At 43.4% G+C, this 17,309-nt stretch overlaps 1 protein-coding gene across 7 annotated transcripts in view; it reads left to right on the top strand.

Annotated features, from left to right (window-relative positions):
• USP39 (ubiquitin specific peptidase 39) overlaps nucleotides 1-16,910 on the top strand; it is a 30,182-nt gene extending 13,272 nt beyond the window's left edge. For all 7 annotated transcript variants that reach the window (XM_032653317.1, XM_032653318.1, XM_032653323.1 and 4 more), the window contains 7 exons: nucleotides 1,724-1,801; nucleotides 2,692-2,759; nucleotides 3,714-3,902; nucleotides 8,580-8,722; nucleotides 13,634-13,769; nucleotides 15,474-15,560; nucleotides 16,403-16,910. In XM_032653317.1, coding sequence (XP_032509208.1) covers nucleotides 1,724-1,801; nucleotides 2,692-2,759; nucleotides 3,714-3,902; nucleotides 8,580-8,722; nucleotides 13,634-13,769; nucleotides 15,474-15,560; nucleotides 16,403-16,450 — 749 coding nt within the window. In that variant the 3' untranslated portion in view covers nucleotides 16,451-16,910. The remainder of the gene's footprint in view (nucleotides 1-1,723; nucleotides 1,802-2,691; nucleotides 2,760-3,713; nucleotides 3,903-8,579; nucleotides 8,723-13,633; nucleotides 13,770-15,473; nucleotides 15,561-16,402) is intronic.
• The last annotated feature ends 399 nt before the right edge of the window (nucleotides 16,911-17,309 follow it).

The raw sequence follows: 17,309 nt of genomic DNA on the forward strand, positions 1-17,309 counted from the left end.
CTTCCTTCCTCAGCCTGCCCTGCCCAGGGTCCCAAGCGATTTTAGCTGGATAGAAAGTCTGTCTGCTTTGGTGAACTAAACTCTACGACTCAGGAAAACCAGGAGGCTGGGAAAGGCACCAACCCTTATTAAGCGCCTGCCACTTTTGGTTCTCATTTTGCCATGTTGCAGACTAGAATATTTTATTTTGACTATTTTTATCTCTCCAAACTCAATTAGTTGTTGCCACATGAGTAGCTCTTAGTACCTGTATCTGATATGATATTCTCTAGCATCCAGGTCAGTTGATTCACCATTCACTCATGGTGCTAGTAGGTTTTAATGCTACCAGGATAAGAAACACAGTTTTTTCTTCCAGGAGCTCCTATTCTAGTGGGGAAGATAGTTTATGTAGAAAGATGATTACAGGGTGTTGAGTGCTGTGATAGAGGAAGCACAACATGCTATGGGAGGGAGCACAGAGCAAGGACGCCTGTCGAGCGCATGGGAGGTGGGCTGGGGGTCAGAGTGAAGGAAGAGACACCTAAGTTTTAGGTAGCGGGGAGACAGGGTGGGGTTGGGCATTCCAGGTAGAGAGGACACCGGACAGGAGCATGGAGCTGCCTGGTGCAGAGAGAAGACTGCATGTGGCTGGACCCTTGGATCCAACGATGAGAGCCGAGGTGGACCAGGTGTTGGGTTTATATGCCACTATATATAAGGAGGCTGGATTACATCCTGATAACAGTGGGGAGTCAGTGAACGCTTTTAAGTAAAGATGTGCCTTCACATCTTTGTTTTGAAAACATTCTGGCTGAGGAATGACTTAGAAGGGAAGTTCAGTAATGGCCTTTTTTTTGTTTTTTTTTTTGTACGGTACACGGGCCTCTCCCTGTTGTGGCCTCTCCCGTTGCGGAGCACAGACTCCGGACGCGCAGGCTCAGCGGCCATGGCTCACGGGCCCAGCCGCTCCGCGGCACATGGGATCCTCCCGGACCGGGGCACGAACCCGTATCCCCTGCATCGGCAGGCGGACTCTCAACCACTGCGCCACCAGGGAAGCCCAGTAATGGCTTTTTAAATTTTTATTTTAATTTAATTTAATTTTTTTTTTTTTTAAATATTTGGCCATGCCACATGGCTTGGGGGATCTCAGTTACCCGACCAGGGATTGAACCTGGGCCACAGCAGTGAAAGCATCAAGTCCTAACCACTAGACCAGCAGTCCCCAACCTTTTTGGCACCAGGGAATGGTTTCGTGGAAGACAGTTTTTCCCCGGACTGGGGGGGTGGGGGAGGGTGGGGGGGGAGGGTTCAGGCGGTAATGGGAGCGACGGGGAGCAGCAGATGAAGCTTCCCTCGCTAGCCTGCCGCTCACCTCCTGCGGTGCGGCCCGGTTTCGAACAGCGGTCCTCGGCCCAGGGGTTGGGGACCCCTGCACTAGACTACCAGGGAACTCCCAGTAATGGCTCTTGATGGGTGATGAGACTCAAGTTTGGAATAGAGGTGATAATCGAAGATTTTGGTTGAACCAGAGAGCCAAGGGAGAGAGTAAAGATCAGAAGACTGAGAGTTTGTCCTTCAGGAGTGCCAGCGTGTAGTGGCCAGGTAGAGGAGGATGCCCAGGGGACAGGATGGTGTGGCCGGAGAGGAAGGAGAAGCACTGAGGAATGCCAACCCGCATGTGGTTTGGGATATTGTACTGTCTCCCAGCTTCGACATACCATCTTTCTTTCTTTTCCAGGGGATGGAGTCGACTTTCTCTCCTGGTTTTTGAATGCTCTACACTCAGCTCTGGGGGGCACAAAGAAGAAAAAAAAGAGTAAGTCATGTTATTTTGTGAAAGGGAGACCTTTTCTGTTTTGTTGCTTCTTTTAAAAAACGCTTTGCAGCTTCCCATCCTTTTCTTCTTACCTGTTTATCTTTTTGTATTAGGGTAGTGTCTCTGTATATATGGGCTAAATCTTGTTCCTGAATGGTTTCTTCTCCATTTTTCTTTATTAGAATATGGTTATATCTAATGGCATTTTTAATAAGTGGAAATGGGTATATAATTGTGCTCTAGAAGTCCTGACCCAGTTTCAAGCTGGGGGGCTGGGCAGCATGCTGTAGACATGCTAGTGGTGCCAGAGTGAGGGCTTGGTGGGCGGGTTGCCTGGCTTGTAATTTGGTGGAACAAACTAAAAGCTCGTGCCTCGCCCTGAGCATGTACTTGGGGAGATGAGGCTGGCCGCTCTGTTCATTCTCAGACCTTGAGTCCCTGTGTTTCTTAGCATCCAGGTTGGCTTAGCAGTAGCTAGACATTTTTCATGAATGCCAAAAATAACTCTTAGCTTAGAGACCGCTGAACCAGGTGAATAATTTTGGAGACCTAATGCAGTTTTCTTCTTTCTGTGTTCTGATGGTGTTGGTTTCTTCATGTGGGATTGTGGCCTCGTTCTTTTTCTGTCACATAGCCCTGCCATCTCTTCAGGTATCTTCAGCCTGTGTGCCCCATCTCTCTTGGGAAGAAGATAGACATAAAATAATTATTTACACAAATAAAGGTATAATTTAGTGGTATATGTTACAAAGGTTCTTCTGTGCTTAGTGAGAGCTTTGGGTCTTCTGCTGGAAGATGCTGGTTTATTTCAGAAATTTAGGAGTTAGGACTGTATTTTGGAAATGCTTTCCAAGCTGACAGAATTTGCATTTTGATTTCTGTTTGTACAGCTATTGTGACTGATGTTTTCCAGGGGTCCATGAGGATCTTCACTAAAAAGCTTCCTCATCCTGATTTGGTGAGTGGCTTGAACCGAGTTTTGGACCGATTTATATCACCCGAGGGGATTTAGGGTTGACAGAGAGATGCTTAGATAACTGGTACAGCCTTTTTTTTTTTTTTTTTTTTTTTGTGGTACGTGGGCCTCTCACCGCTGTGGCCTCTCCCGCCGCGGAGCACAGGCTCTGGACGTGCAGGCCCAGCAGCCATGGCTCACAGGCCCAGCCGCTCCACGGCACGTGGGATCCTCCCAGACCAGGGCACGAACCTGTGTCCCCTGCATCGGCAGGTGGACTCCCAACCACTGCGCCACCAGGGAAGCCCCGGTACAGCCTTTTGCTCCAGGAAGAGGTTCTACAGTACACCTGACAAGTGGCACTTCCTCTAGGTTCCTGTTGCACCAGTGTGCTTAAGTTTGGGAGGTAGTGGTTGGATATAACAGTTGACCTTTGAACAACACAAGTTTGAACTGCACTGGTTCACTTATACATGGTTGTTTTTTAATACATAGAACTACTACGTTTACGTTTAGCAGTTGGTTGAATCCGAGGATGTGGAATCTGTGGATATGGAGGGCTAACTATAGGACTTGAGCATCCGTGGATTTTGGTATCCAAGGCAGCTCCTGGAACCAACCGTAGATACCGAGGGATGACTGATTTCAGTGTTCTGGCCACTGGGTGGTGCTGGCGTGTTTTTTCCAGAAAGTTCAGATAAGCTTTCTAGATCATCTAAAAACTTTTAAAAGAGTCTGGTATTTAAATAAAATCTCTCTGAAGATGGAAGCCCGGTTTTTGCATTAATCTAAACAGGTACAACTGCACGTGAAACTGCCCAGTCTCTTGGGCACCCCTCTTGGTTCACTTCAATATTAAATGAAGTAAATGTAACAGAAACATCGTTTCTTTCCATCTGTGGTGTTCTCCACTCTGCTCACACTCCTTCCCTCCTTTTGCTTCTCCCTCGCTGCTAGCCAGCAGAAGAAAAAGAGCAGCTGCTCCATAATGATGAGTACCAAGAGACGATGGTGGAGTCCACGTTTATGTACCTGACGCTGGACCTTCCTACTGCCCCCCTCTACAAGGACGAGAAGGAGCAGCTCATTATCCCCCAGGTGCCGCTCTTCAACATCTTGGCCAAGTTCAACGGCATCACTGAGAAGGTAGCCCATTAGCACACCTGCCCTGCTGATACCCCATTCTCTCTCTTGACATTTTTCTTTTTATACTTGGAAATTGCCACATGTATGTAATGCGTTTATTTTAAAGTATATTGTGTTTATTGAGCCTCCCAGACTTCCTGATGTTTCACCCCCAACTCTTAACTTGAGTTACAGTGCCTCTGGGTAGTATGGAGAAAGGAAGGGGGTATTTAGGATAGTAGGAACTCACAAAAGTACGAAAAACTCCCGTCTTTTAAAAAACATGACATCAGTATTAAAGTGGAAAAAAAAACAGAACTAAAATACAATGAAAAAATTTATTCTTGTTCTACCATTGCTCTGCATCAAGTTAAAGGTTTCTTTTTATCTGCTGAGTTAACCGTTTCTTGGTTTAATTCCCTTCTTCATCCTAGACAAATTTAATCCTTTTTGATTCTTTTAAACTTTTTAACTTTGGTTCTTTTTTTTTTTAACTTGATGCCTCATTCCAAACCCTTTCTGCTCTCTTTTTTAACTAAGGTTCATTGGTTTTCAGATAGTAAATGCCCATTTCTCCACGCCACCCCCATCCCCTTTTCTCGCTCACACACGCACACGCACACGCATAGAGATAGGTAACCTAAAATATCTAGCCTGTTTCTTAGGCTCATTTCATTTTGGGGAGGCAAAAGACCTTGGGGCTCATCTAGTTCAGTTTATTTTATTTGGTTTTAGTTTATATTGGTTTTAAATGACAGAGCTGGGGATTTTTTCATCTGACTTTTTCAACTATGCCACATGGTCCCTATTATTACTGTTTGTTCAAATTTAAGTAATATTAAGATTCCCGTGGACCCTCAGTATTGATTTAAATTTATTGTTATTATAATATTACTTAAAATAGTATAAACATCAATGTTGGTATAAGCTTTTTATACCTACAGCTTTTAAGCATGTATTAAATTATAACAAACTTATACAAGCAAAACTTTGAAACCAATAAAATTGGTTAATAGTGCTCTTGTAACGTGAGTTTAGCTAAAACCTTGCTGTGTGAATGTGGTACTGATGTCCAGGGTGAAATCCTTCCCCCCAGTATTTTCTCATAAATTCCAGAGAAACCTTTTCAAGTTAGGCTATGACATCATTTAGGTGTTAAATCTGTCTATCCTTCACTACTCTGAGATAATTAAAAATAGGGCTTCTTGATGTCAACTTGTTCATAGACACAGATGTGGGCAGTGAAATCTCTTGGCATTTACTTGATTAAAAATTTTTCTTTGCTTTTAGCACAGTATTTTATTTCAGTCATGCAGAGATGAGTTACTTCATATCACCAAAAAGACATTTTTTTCCAATAGTGCTTATACCCTTAGATGATCAGAAATTTACTTAAAAGAAGGTGTGGCTGTGGTATGTGTGCTAGAGCTGGAAAGTTTTTATTTCTCCAGCGCTGTCAGGTTTCTCGTCATGTGGCAAGGGAACTTAGTTTTTTAAAAAGTAGCAGTTCTATGGAGATACAATTCACAGTACCATATAATTAAGCGATTTAAAGTTTACAGTTCAGTGGTTTTTTCCTACATTCACAGATCTTTGCAGCCACCACCAGAGTCAGCTTTAGAACATTTTCATCATCGATGTTTTTTATCGCCCTTTAGTTATCATTCCAACCCTCTTGTCTCCCCTAGCCCTAGACAACTACTAATCTGTTTTCTGCCTCTGTAGATTTGCCTCTTCTGGACATTTCATATAACGTGTGGTCTTTTGTGATTTGCTTCTTTCACCTAGCATATAACGTTTTCAGGGTTCATTCATGTTGTAGCATCTATCAGTGCTTCATTCCTTTTTGCAGCCAAGTAACACCCCATTGTATGAATACGCCACATTTTGTTTATTCATTCATCAGCTGATGGACATCTGGAGTTGTTCTCACCTTTCTGCTGTTATGAATAATGCTACTATAAATGCCAGTCTACAAGTTTTTGTGTGGACATGTTTTCATTTCTCTTGGGTGGGTATTGGGGAGTGGAATTGCTGAGTCATATGGTAACTCTTATGGTTAGCCATTTGAAGAACTGCCAGACTGTTCCAAAGTGACTGCACTATGTTATGTTCCTACCACCAGTGTGTGGGTGTTCCAGTTTCTCTACATCTTCACCAATGTTTGTTATTGTTCATCTTCTAGATTATAGGCATCCTAGTAGGTGTGAAGTGGTATCTCATTATGGTTTTGATTTGTATTTCCCTGATGACTAATGGTGTTAACCATTTTTTCATGTGCTCATTGGACATTTGCATATCATCTTTGGGGAAGTGTTTATTTAGATCCTTTGTGCATTTTAAAAATTAGGTTATTTATCTATTTATTATTGAGTTGTAAGAATTCTGTATATGATCTAGATACCAGTCCCTTAACAAATGGATGATTTGCAAATATTTTCTCCCATTCTGTGGCTTGCATTTTCACCCTCTTGATAGTATCATTTGAGGCATAACAGTTTTAATTTTGTTGAAATACTGTCTAGTTTTTCTTTTATAGTGTGTGCTTTTGTTGTCATATGTAAGAATCCATTGTTAAATCCCAGGTCATGAAGATTTACTCTTGTGCTTTCATCTAAGACTTTTGTAGTTTTAGCTCTTAACATTTCAGGGCTTTAATTCATTTTAAGTAAAGTTTAGTATATGGTATAAAGTACAAGGTCCAACTTTATTCTTTTGCATATGACTGACTGACTAGTTGTCCTAGTACTATTTGTTGAAAAGACTATTCTTTTCGCATTGAATGGTCTTGGCACCCTTGTTGAAAAATCATTTGACCACAGACACATGGGTTTATTTCCGGACTCTTAATTTTATTCCGTTGACGTATATGTCAGGACCACAGTCTTGGTTATTACTGCTTTGTAGTTAGTTTTGAAATCAGAAACTGTGAATCCTCTGACTTTGTTCTTTTTCAAGATAGTTCTGGCTGTTTTGGGTTCCTTGCAATTCCTTGCACATTCAGATTTGAGGATCAGCTTGTGGATTTCTACAAAGAAGCTAGCTGGCATTCTGACAGGGATTGTGTTGAATCTGTAGATTAGTTTGACAGTTATTGCCATCTTAATAATAGAAGTCTTCTGATTCATAAACATGGGATGTTTTTCTATTTATTTATCTTCTTTAATTTCTTTCAACAATGTTTTATAGTTTTCAGAGTATGTTTTAAACTTCTTTTGAGTTTATTCCTAAATATTTTATTCTTTTTGATGCCATTATAAATGGAGTTGTTTTCTTAAGTTTAGTTTTGGATTGTTAATTGCATGTGTTTAGAAATACAGTTGATTTTTGTATATTGATTTTGTAGCCTGCAACCTTGCCAGACTTTTAAAGTGGATTTCTTAGGATTTTCCACATACAAGATCATGTCATCTGCAAACAGAGATAGTTTTATTTCTTCCTTTCCAATCTGGATGCTTCTTATTTACTTGTTTACGTTTTATTGCCTAATTGCTGTGGCTGGAACCTCTAGTACAGTGTTGAATAGAAGTGGTAAATGCAGACATCCTTATGTCGTACCTGATCTTAAGGGAGCGCATCCAGGCTTTCACTAGTAAGTATGATGTTAGCTGTGGATTTTTCATAGATACCCTTTATCAGGTTGAGGAAGTTCTTCCTATCTGTAGTTTATTGAGTGTTTTTCTCATGATAAGGTGTTGGATTTTGTCAAATGCTTTTTTGTGTCTAATGAGATGATTGTATGGTTTTCGGTTATTACTATTTATTGCCTTATTATTTTATTAATATGAAATGGTACATTACATTAATTGATTTTTGGATGTTAAGCTACCTTTGTATTCCTGGGTAAGTCATACTTGGTCATGTGTAATTGGTGTATAAGTCTTTGTTGTTGTTTATGTTGGAATTGGTTTGCTAGTATTTTGTTGAGGATTTTGGCGTCCATGTTGGTAGAAATATTGATCTGTAGTTGTCTTTTCTTGTGATGTGACTCTCCAGAGAGTGATGGTCTCATTGGTATTTCCTCTCTGATTATGATTAGTCTTTCATTCCTATCTCTTAGTTTTTACTATACTACATTGTGTTTGTGTTAAGGAAAAGTAAATATATGTTCACTAGCTTTTAAGCCTCTTGGGCTGAGGAGAATGTCCTGGGCCCCCACCACTCCATCTCCTCAGACGTGCTGAGTGAGGCCTCAGTGAGTGTTGCCCAACAGGTTGCGCTTGACCCACCAGTCTCGGGGCCTTTGAGGAGGAAGGAGCGTGGGATGTCGGTTGACAGCTCTGCTGGAAAACCCTCAGCGATGAGGGGCTCCTTGCTGCCTCCTAAGTGCCTGTTCCACAGTGCATGCGTCTAGTGGTCAGGAAGCTCTTCTTTATTATGAATTAAGTGAGACTCTCATGGTTTTTAAATTCTGAGCTTTTAACAAATCCTCTTTTTCACTTGACATTTTTGTTTTCCTTATAGAAAGGAATATCCATACTGTGTTTGGAGTTCAACAGTGTGATTGTGTGCTGGCTGAAATGCAGCCCACAGTTGAGGTATTTTAGCCGTAGCTAAACAGCTATTCCTCAGCCTTGTAGGTGGTTTTTGGGGTCAGGTGTCTTCTGAATTCTACATGTAAGGCAAAATTATATTAAAAAAGCCAAAACAAAACTCATGTCCCTGCTCTAATTTGATAATTTTCTTTTTTCTCTCTAGGAATATAAGACTTACAAGGAGAACTTTCTGAAGCGCTTCCAGCTCACCAAACTGCCTCCATATTTAATCTTTTGTATTAAGAGATTCACTAAGAACAATTTCTTTGTGGAGAAGAATCCGACTATTGTCAACTTCCCTATTACGTGAGTGTTCCCCTCCTTCACTTCCTCATAGGGGGCATGAGCTTGGATTTCTTTTTATATCTTTGTGCCACTCTTAGTTTTGGACTGTCTTAGTTGGAGATTGCAAGGCACCTACCTACACTACATAAGTTAAGGGTTTTTTTTTTTTTTTTTTTTTCTTTTTTTTTTTTTTTGCGGTACGCGGGCCTCTCACTGTTGTGGCCACTCCCACTGCGGAGCACAGGCTCCGGACGCGCAGGCCCAGCGGCCATGGCCCACAGGCCCAGCCGCACCGCGGCATGTGGGATACTCCCGGACCGGGGCACGAACCCGTGTCCCCCGCATCAGCAGGCGGACTCTCAACCCCTGCGCCACCAGGGAAGCCCAAGTTAAGGGTTTTTATTGGAAGGATAGAGATATTTTAGGGCCCTCAAAGATGGATATTTCCTTGCAGGCAGTTCCTCTTTTTTCTTCTCTCCTGTTGCTTGCTGGGAATTGTAGTCTTTCAGTAAAGGGAAAAACAGTTGGTAAAAGTAGGGTAGGACAGGTAGGATTCTCCTGGCTTTGAAGGTAATCCTGAGCAGTTAGTCTGGCCATCTGTTTTCTGGTCATTGCATCTTGTATGCTATAGTTAAGGATGGACAGGACAGGTAGGATTCTCCTGGCTTTGAAGGTAATCCTGAGCAGTTAGTCTGGCCATCTGTTTTCTGGTCATTGCATCTTGTATGCTATAGTTAAGGATGGACAGTGGGAGTGACTCTAGATTTGTCTTGCTTTCTTGGGGCCCTACTACCTTATTTCTTCCCTAGAGGATAAAGTCTGAAATGTGTTCAGTTTCTCCCTATTGATGAGGACGTTATACATTTTGATGTATAGTCTTATTTTTCATTGACCACGCAGTTGTCTTTTTGCAAACATTTATGAGTGTTCTAACGGGACATTTGGAGGAGTCACAGAAGGCTCCTGCAAGACCCTTTTGGAGGTAGACAGTTGGTTTCCAGTTCTCAAGAGACACGGTTTTTCCCACTCTGAAGATGATCTCTCTGAGAACATGGAGAAGCCTGGTGGCAGGGCTGGCAGGAAGAAATGTGGGTCTGTGTGTGGGCTTTTAGATAAGGTAAGAGCGGAGCCCTGAGGTGGCTTCTTACTGAGAACGATTTGGATGGATGGATGATAGGATTACCATGCTGTAATAGCTCAGGAGTGTGGTGTTTTTAAACCTTAGAAAGTAGTTGGAGCTGTAAGGGGCAAATGTTCATCTTCTTCTCTTGTCTTTCTACCTCCATTGCCTCCATTTTCCAGATGCCCAGACTGCTCCAGGACTGCCAGTGTTCTCCTTTGAAAATAGTACCGGTTTTTTTTTTAAATAAATTTATTTGTTTTATTTATTTATTTTTGGCTGCATTGGGTCTTCGTTGCTGCGCGCAGGCTTTCTCCAGTTGCAGCGAGCGGGGGCTACTCTTCGTTGTGGTCGCGGGCTTCTCATTGCGGTGGCTTCTCTTTTTGTGGAGCATGAGCTCTAGGCGCGCAGGCTTCAGTAGTTGTGACACTTGGGCTTAGTTGCTCCGCGGCATGTGGGATCTTCCCGGACCAGGGCACGAACCCGTGTCCCCTGCATCTGCAGGTGGACTGTCAACCACTGCGCCACCAGGGAAGCCCCAGGTGTAACATTTTATTGTTTCTGGTTCCGTCATCACCAGGACTCTGAGAACAGTGGGGCTTGAGGAGAGAAAACCTTTGTAGTTAGGATTACAGGAGAACTTCTTTTTCTCTTTTCACACACTTTTCATCCTGTTCTTCTCTAGTATTGTGTTTGTGTGACAAGTAGGATGAAATCAGGGGACATGAAGGTCAGCTCTCTGCCAGCTTGCGTAGGACCACAGAGGGGCTTTCCTTCAAAGTCTGTGTATCAGGGTTTTAGTTCAGAACTGGGCTTCTGTGAATTGCCACAGTCACCAGTTTGTTCCTGGAAGGAAGGAGCGCCCTTGACTCCAGGGCAGCTGCAGAGGAAGGACTATGTGTTGGTGGTAGTTCCTGCTCAGTCACCACAGAAATTCCCTTGCTCCGGGAGTTCTTTTATATTGGACCTGTAGTATGTTTATTTTGCCACCAGTTGCATTTGGATTTTTGGTAACTGACTTCAGTAGTTTGTCTTTCAGAAAGCTTTGGAGAAGTTGAGAAAAAGGTTACTTCTCAACCAGTCAGCCTTTTAGAGAACATCAAACTGTGTGATTGATTCTGGAAACCTGTACTTCGATTACTTTGTGCACTGTCATTACTTTTAGACTAACATGGTTCCAGGTTAGCCAAGGTCCCCGCTTCTTGAAGAGGACCCTCATCAGACCTAATTCTTCTCCTGTGTTTTATTCATAACACATCTTCTTTTTACCAGAGATTGATTCAGACTTGCAGGGATTAGGGACCCTCTGCTCATTTGGAGGTAGGGTTTCTGGAGCACAGGTTTCAAGTTTCACTTCCAGCTACCTAGGTGGTCTCAAAATTGGACTGTTCTGATTGGCGGATGAGTATGGTTTGCTCCGTTGACTGTTTTCTAAAACAAAGTGATTTAATGTGTATTTATTCCCTTTTGTCACTTAAACAGTTTCATTTCAGTCATGGAAACTTGAGTATAAATACTTCTGAAGATTTCTCTAGGACTCATTCAGAGAAGTCTGAACAGCTGTTGTTAAAGCTGAGAAAACCATACAAGAAGTCAGTTTTTGGCAGCCGGGAGGCATTTCTAGAGCTCACATGGGTTTCCTCAGACTCATATCTAAATTTTATTTTACCAGTGACTGTTTAGGGAATTCCGTGGTAGTCCAGTGGTTAGGACTCAGCGCTCTCACTGCCGGGGCCCGGGTTTGACCCCTGGTGGGGGAGCCAGCATCCCGCAAGCTGAGTGGCCAAAACAAAACAAAACACCCAACAAAAAGCAACAACGACTCTTTGATCTATATGGGACACTGTCAGTCTGTAGAAATAAATAGCTATCATGAACACATAGAAAGTTACATAATATAGTTAGAACAAAGATGTTTATTAATACGTGGTTTGCATTGAAAACTTTTTGTATTTTTGGAGAGATAATAGATTCATAGTCTAAAGTTCAAAAGGAGATACATATCTGGAAGTGACCACTGGATGTGACTGCTATTAGCATTTATTGTAAATCCTTCCCGAGATGACATTACTGTGTTTTGTGTTTTGAGTGGTAGCACATCAGCCAGTTCTACAGCGATTAGAAATAGGATATAATCTCTTATTCTACATTGTATTTAAATTTTTATAAATATTTGTAGGCTACAGAAGGTTATATTTTTCCTGAAAATAGTGTAGTTAGCATTCTCTTAATATTCATGTTAACGGTCAATCTACTTCCCTATTTAGCTATTCGAGAGATCTTAGTAATTGTCATCGGAGTCTTCACAGTGAGCATTTATTATAGCTCTTGACTTCGTAATAACTGGTGTACGTGTATATACTTCAGCTGACAGAATTCAACAAATGAAACACAAGCAGGTTTTATTCTAAGTACATCAAGAATGCTTCTCTATATTTAAAAAAATGAATGTTCAGGTATTAAAAATAAATTTTATATTTCTAAGTCCCAGTTGAAGGAACCTAGTCAGTAGTCTCTTTTGGCAACCAGAACTGAGAAATTTGGAAGCTGTGGGTTAGCCAGTGTGGGTTCCGTAAAGGAAAGAAAGCTGGGTGGGAAAAGAGTAAAGCTGATGTCAAAGCAGAAAAGAGGGCAGGTGCCTCTCAGATCTTGCTGCCTCTCCAGTGCTTGGTTTCAGCTGCATTTCCTAGTCTGAAACCCTTGAACAAATACCCCTTTTGTGCTTAAGCTACCTAGGGTGGATTTTTGTTACTTGTAACCGTTTGCTTATTTAACTAAAAGAAAAACAAATAAGGTTCCAGAAGATCAAAGAAAAAAATGAATCGGATGATCTGCCATTTGCCGTATTGGAATTGTTACGGTGATTATATACAGTGACAACCCACGTGATCAGACTTCCACAGCCTAAGGCCAGAGACCAGGCGTCCCCTTGACGCTGCAGCTGCAGCTGATTCCCAGATGGGGCAGAGGGTGGGGCGGTTACACGTGTTCTCATCTCAGAGGAGAAGGTGGCACTCATTCTCACAGAGGAGCCCTAGGTTATGTCACCTGCTTAAACTCGAACACAGCTCTGAGGTGGCAGAGTCCCGATTCCAGATCAGATCTGAATGACTCCAGGCCCTGCACTTTTGACTGCTAGACTTTTTTAAAAAAATTTATTATTTATTGATTGGTTTATTTATTTATTTTGGCTGCACCGGGTCTTAATTGCGGCACATGGGATCTTTGTTGCGGCACGCGGACTCTTAGTTGCAGCATGTATGCAGGATCTAGCTCCCCAACCAGGGATCGAACCTGGGCCCCCTGCATTGGGAGCGTGGAGTCTTACCCATTGGACCACCAGAGAAGTCCCTAAGCATGCTTTTATTTTTTACTTTTCATTTATTTTTTTAACATCTTTATCAGAGTATACTTGCTTTACAATGGTGTGTTAGTTTCTGCCTTACAACAAAGTGAATCAGCTATACGCGTACACATATCCGCATATCTCCTCCCTTTTGCATCTCCCTCCCACCCTCCCTATCCCACCCTTCTAGGTGGTCACAAAGTACTGAGCTGATCTCCCTGTCCTAAGCATGCTTTTAAAGTGTGCTTTTCCCATAGAGCCAGTCTTTCCAGTTTGACTCATTTTTATGGCAGATTATATGAATTTCCACAAACCTGGGCTCCCATGGCTCTTCAAGCCCACCTAGATACAGGGTCCTGAAATAGGGCTCCAGAGCTTCGTGGTCCATTTGGGTAAGACAGTTAACCTCTACAGGGCTAACGTAGTAAGCTTTGTCTGATCTTCAGTTTATTTTCATCATCATCAGAAATGTGGATCTGAGAGAGTACTTGTCTGAAGAAGTACAGGCGGTGCACAAGAATACCACCTACGACCTCATCGCCAACATTGTACACGACGGCAAGCCCTCTGAGGGCTCCTACCGGATTCATGTGCTTCATCATGTGAGTGGGGCTGACTTCTCACGGTGGCAGTGGCTGGAGCAGGAGGTGTTCCTTTGGCATTTCAGAGGGCGCTCCTTTCAGCTTGCCCTTTCTTATCCTTGACTTTGGGATTCTGCAAGTAATAGAGCGGACAGTGGTCAGTTTAAGGCAACGATTCTCAATTTTGGCTGCCCATGGGACTCCCCTGTGGGCAGATTTGAGACTCCTGACACCTGGGCCACCCCAGGCCAGTTACGCGAGAACAGCATAATTTGTGCCTGTTGGTTTTCAACTGGGCAGAGGCCAGGGGTGCTGCTAAATAATCCTACAGTGCACAGGCTGCCTGCGCAGCAAAGCATTTTCTGGCCCAAAGTGTCAGAGTTAAGACTGCGTTAGATTATCTGGAGGTGGGAACCAGGCATCGTGATGTCTTAAAGTTCCCAGGAGATTTCCAGTGTGCAGCCAAGATCGACAAGCACTGTCCTAGACTGGAGCCTTACCACCTAAAGTGGAATCCTTGGACCAGCAGCACCGACATCATATAAGAACTCGTTACAAATCGCAGAACCTCAGACCCCTCCCTACACCTCCTGAATCACAGTCTACATGTTAACAAGACCCTCTGATTGGTATGAAATTAAAGTTCACAAAGCACTGGTGTGTAGGTTCCCTTTCAGCTAAAAAAATTTTGTGAATTTGCTGAAAATGGCTGAAACGCGCTTAAGATGTATTTGCTATCACACAGATTACTAGCACAGATTGTTCTAGCTTGGTTAGTCTCCTGGGGCCGTGGGTTTAATAATATCTAGCTGTGTCCGTCGAGCGCTTTGCTGTGCGCTAGACAGTACGCCACGTGCTCATGGGTGTTCATCTCGTTTATATCCTTAAAACACACTTTCAAGATAGGTGTAAATACCGCCTTTTTACAAGTGAGGAACCTAGGCTCAGAGTTTGAATAATTTATCTGAAGTCAGTAGAATTGGGATTTGAACCTAGATATTTGGTTTTACCGGGAATAGGGACTTGATTACGTGATCCTGAGCTTTTGTTGTGTCTCCTGTTCTGAACTACTGGAATACCCAGAATACCTGGAGTGTATCTGTCTTTGGTGTTTCTTAGAAGTTGGGATGGGTGGGGCTGGTGAGCTTCCAGAGGTGCCTCTGCCATAATCCAGAAGCCTCTTTTCCCCCTTGTTTATGGAAGCATGAAGTGAGGTAGATTTTGGTGTATTTGCAGCACTGTTTTTTTAGGCCAAAGGAAGCAGGTTAGTATGGTGGACAGTGTCCACCAAGGACACTTTTTCTTGACTAACTTGCTGTGTCCTCTGGGATGGGGGTGGGAATGTCCACTTTTGGTTAACACTGCACCTCCTAAGTCAGTGTGTCTGTTCCGTCACTTCTGAGCAGCAGGGAGACATCTTAGGTGAGGAGAAGAGGGCTTCCTCTTCTTTCTCTTTATTGTCCTTAAAAGACGTACGGTGTTTGAGACTCCATTGTACTTCAAGGAGTCCTCAGCAGGAATTGAGTTTGCCAGAATGAACACCCTAAAAAGTCTTTAAATTGAATGATGCCCGGCAGAGGCCGTGCACCCTTTTACGTACCGCTCTTGCTGCGTGATGGTCTAGTGACTATTCTCATTTTTCTAGCTTTCAGCTGTGATCCCTTCCGTCTTATACCCTTTCAGTTTCAGAGAGCAGACTAACCCAGCCCTTCGTACTCTCTGCAGGGGACAGGCAAATGGTATGAATTACAAGACCTCCAGGTGACTGACATCCTTCCCCAGATGATCACTCTGTCGGAGGCTTACATTCAGGTGGGTTGGCCGCAGACTCCAACGAGCACCAAGGAGATGGAGCGTGGGTCCAGTGAGAGCAGTGATGTAGGTGAAGGCATGGAATGGGATTGAGTTAGGTTGGGTGCCTTTTGACATGCACTGGGGAGTGTGGTGGGACCAGATTATATGGCCCTTGAAGCCCAGGAGTGACCTTCAGGGAAGAGAAGGGTGGAGAAGCAGGGAAGAGTGATGCGTGAGCAAGGAGGTTCTGCTTACGGTGAGCCAGGTTAGTTTTGCGAGTGTGTGGTCTGGTTTCAAGGAGGAAGAGCCCAGAACCATCCGGGCCGCCAGCTAGGAGTTGTCTCTGAAGCTTCCCCAGTCCCCCGGGCAAAGTCAGCACTCTTCGTGACCCCACCGCACCGTCTCTTGTCTTCGTGGAGCACCAGCTGGACTAGTGTAACTGTCCTCTCCACTGGGTCGGGAGGTCATGGAGTAGAGTATCTCTGTCTTCTTTTTTCTAACTGTCCTAGTACCTGCAGAGAAGGAAGACTGAGGCTAAGAAGATGCTATAGCTTTGTAAAAAAGGAGGGAGACGCTGCTCGTTCCAGAGATAACTCTTTCCTTGGTGACTCTGTCTAAAGTGGCAAGTCTGACTCTGAGTCACTTTTTAGAAAAGGAGTTTGGAATGGGAAGAGAAGGATGGGTAGAAAAGTGATAGTTGAATGAAGGAATTTTCTGAAAGATTATGAGTTAGTTTCAGGGGACTTAACAAATACACAGGTGGGGTGTTAGTTTGTCCATTGCCTAGCGCAGATTTAGGTACTTGATAAATGTTTGTGGATTGAATGCCAGCTCCTAAATATCGTATTCATTTCTTGCAGATTTGGAAGAGGCGAGATAACGATGAAACCAACCAGCAGGGGGCTTGAAGGAGGCATCTAGAGCTTTGCTCCCAGGGGGCTTTGGCTGAAGATGGAAATACGAATACTGAGCACAGGCTGATGGCCCAGCCCTTGAGCCAGCCCAGGTTTTATGTGTCCTCGTTCACACCAGAGCATCCCTGGTCCTTCTGCCTAGGATGGCTCTGTGCTGTCACTCAGCTGGTCTTTGATCAGTTGATTGTAGATGGATGCTCCTTTCTCCTTCCTGTCTGTCTCCCTTCTAGCAGGCCAGGACTCTTTTACAGATGTATGTAATTTATTTCTGAATAGCTGGGAGTAGCTGAAGGACAAGATAGTTTTCTTCTATGCATCAAAGCCTCAAGATTATAGGAATTAGAGCTTGAAACCAGTAGCACCCTTCTTCCATCATAGGTAGATAGTTTTCCTGTAGTTCTCTTCATTTCTTTGTGTTTTGGGATGGATTAAATATTTTCCTGTTTTTAAACTAGCCTCTTGTTTCATATCCTTCCCTTAGATTGCTGCCTAAGGGGAGGATTTAAAAAAAAAAAAAATCCTCACAAACCGTCTACCCTATAGTCTGTTATCTGGTGGCCATCACCTTCCTGTCAGCCTGTGGGTGGTGTGTCAGTTTAGGATGCATTTATCTCTAAGTAACAAAATATCTGACTGAAAGAGATAAATTATTGGGCTTAACTAGAAGTCTGGAGGTGGCTGGTTTCAACCTGCAGTGCAGGGCCGTGTGAGGAAAGAGGGAGGGAAGGAGGTAGGAAGAGCATCTGACTGCAGTGCAATTCTGAACCTCTCAGCCAGGCCGGTGGGAAGCCTGGAGCACGGAAGAATCGAGCAGAAGTGGTTTTCGGCAAGCTCATTGATTAGGAGCTGCCTG

This window comes from Phocoena sinus, chromosome 13, assembly GCF_008692025.1.
Source record: "Phocoena sinus isolate mPhoSin1 chromosome 13, mPhoSin1.pri, whole genome shotgun sequence".
Taxonomy (NCBI): Eukaryota; Metazoa; Chordata; class Mammalia; order Artiodactyla; family Phocoenidae; genus Phocoena; species Phocoena sinus.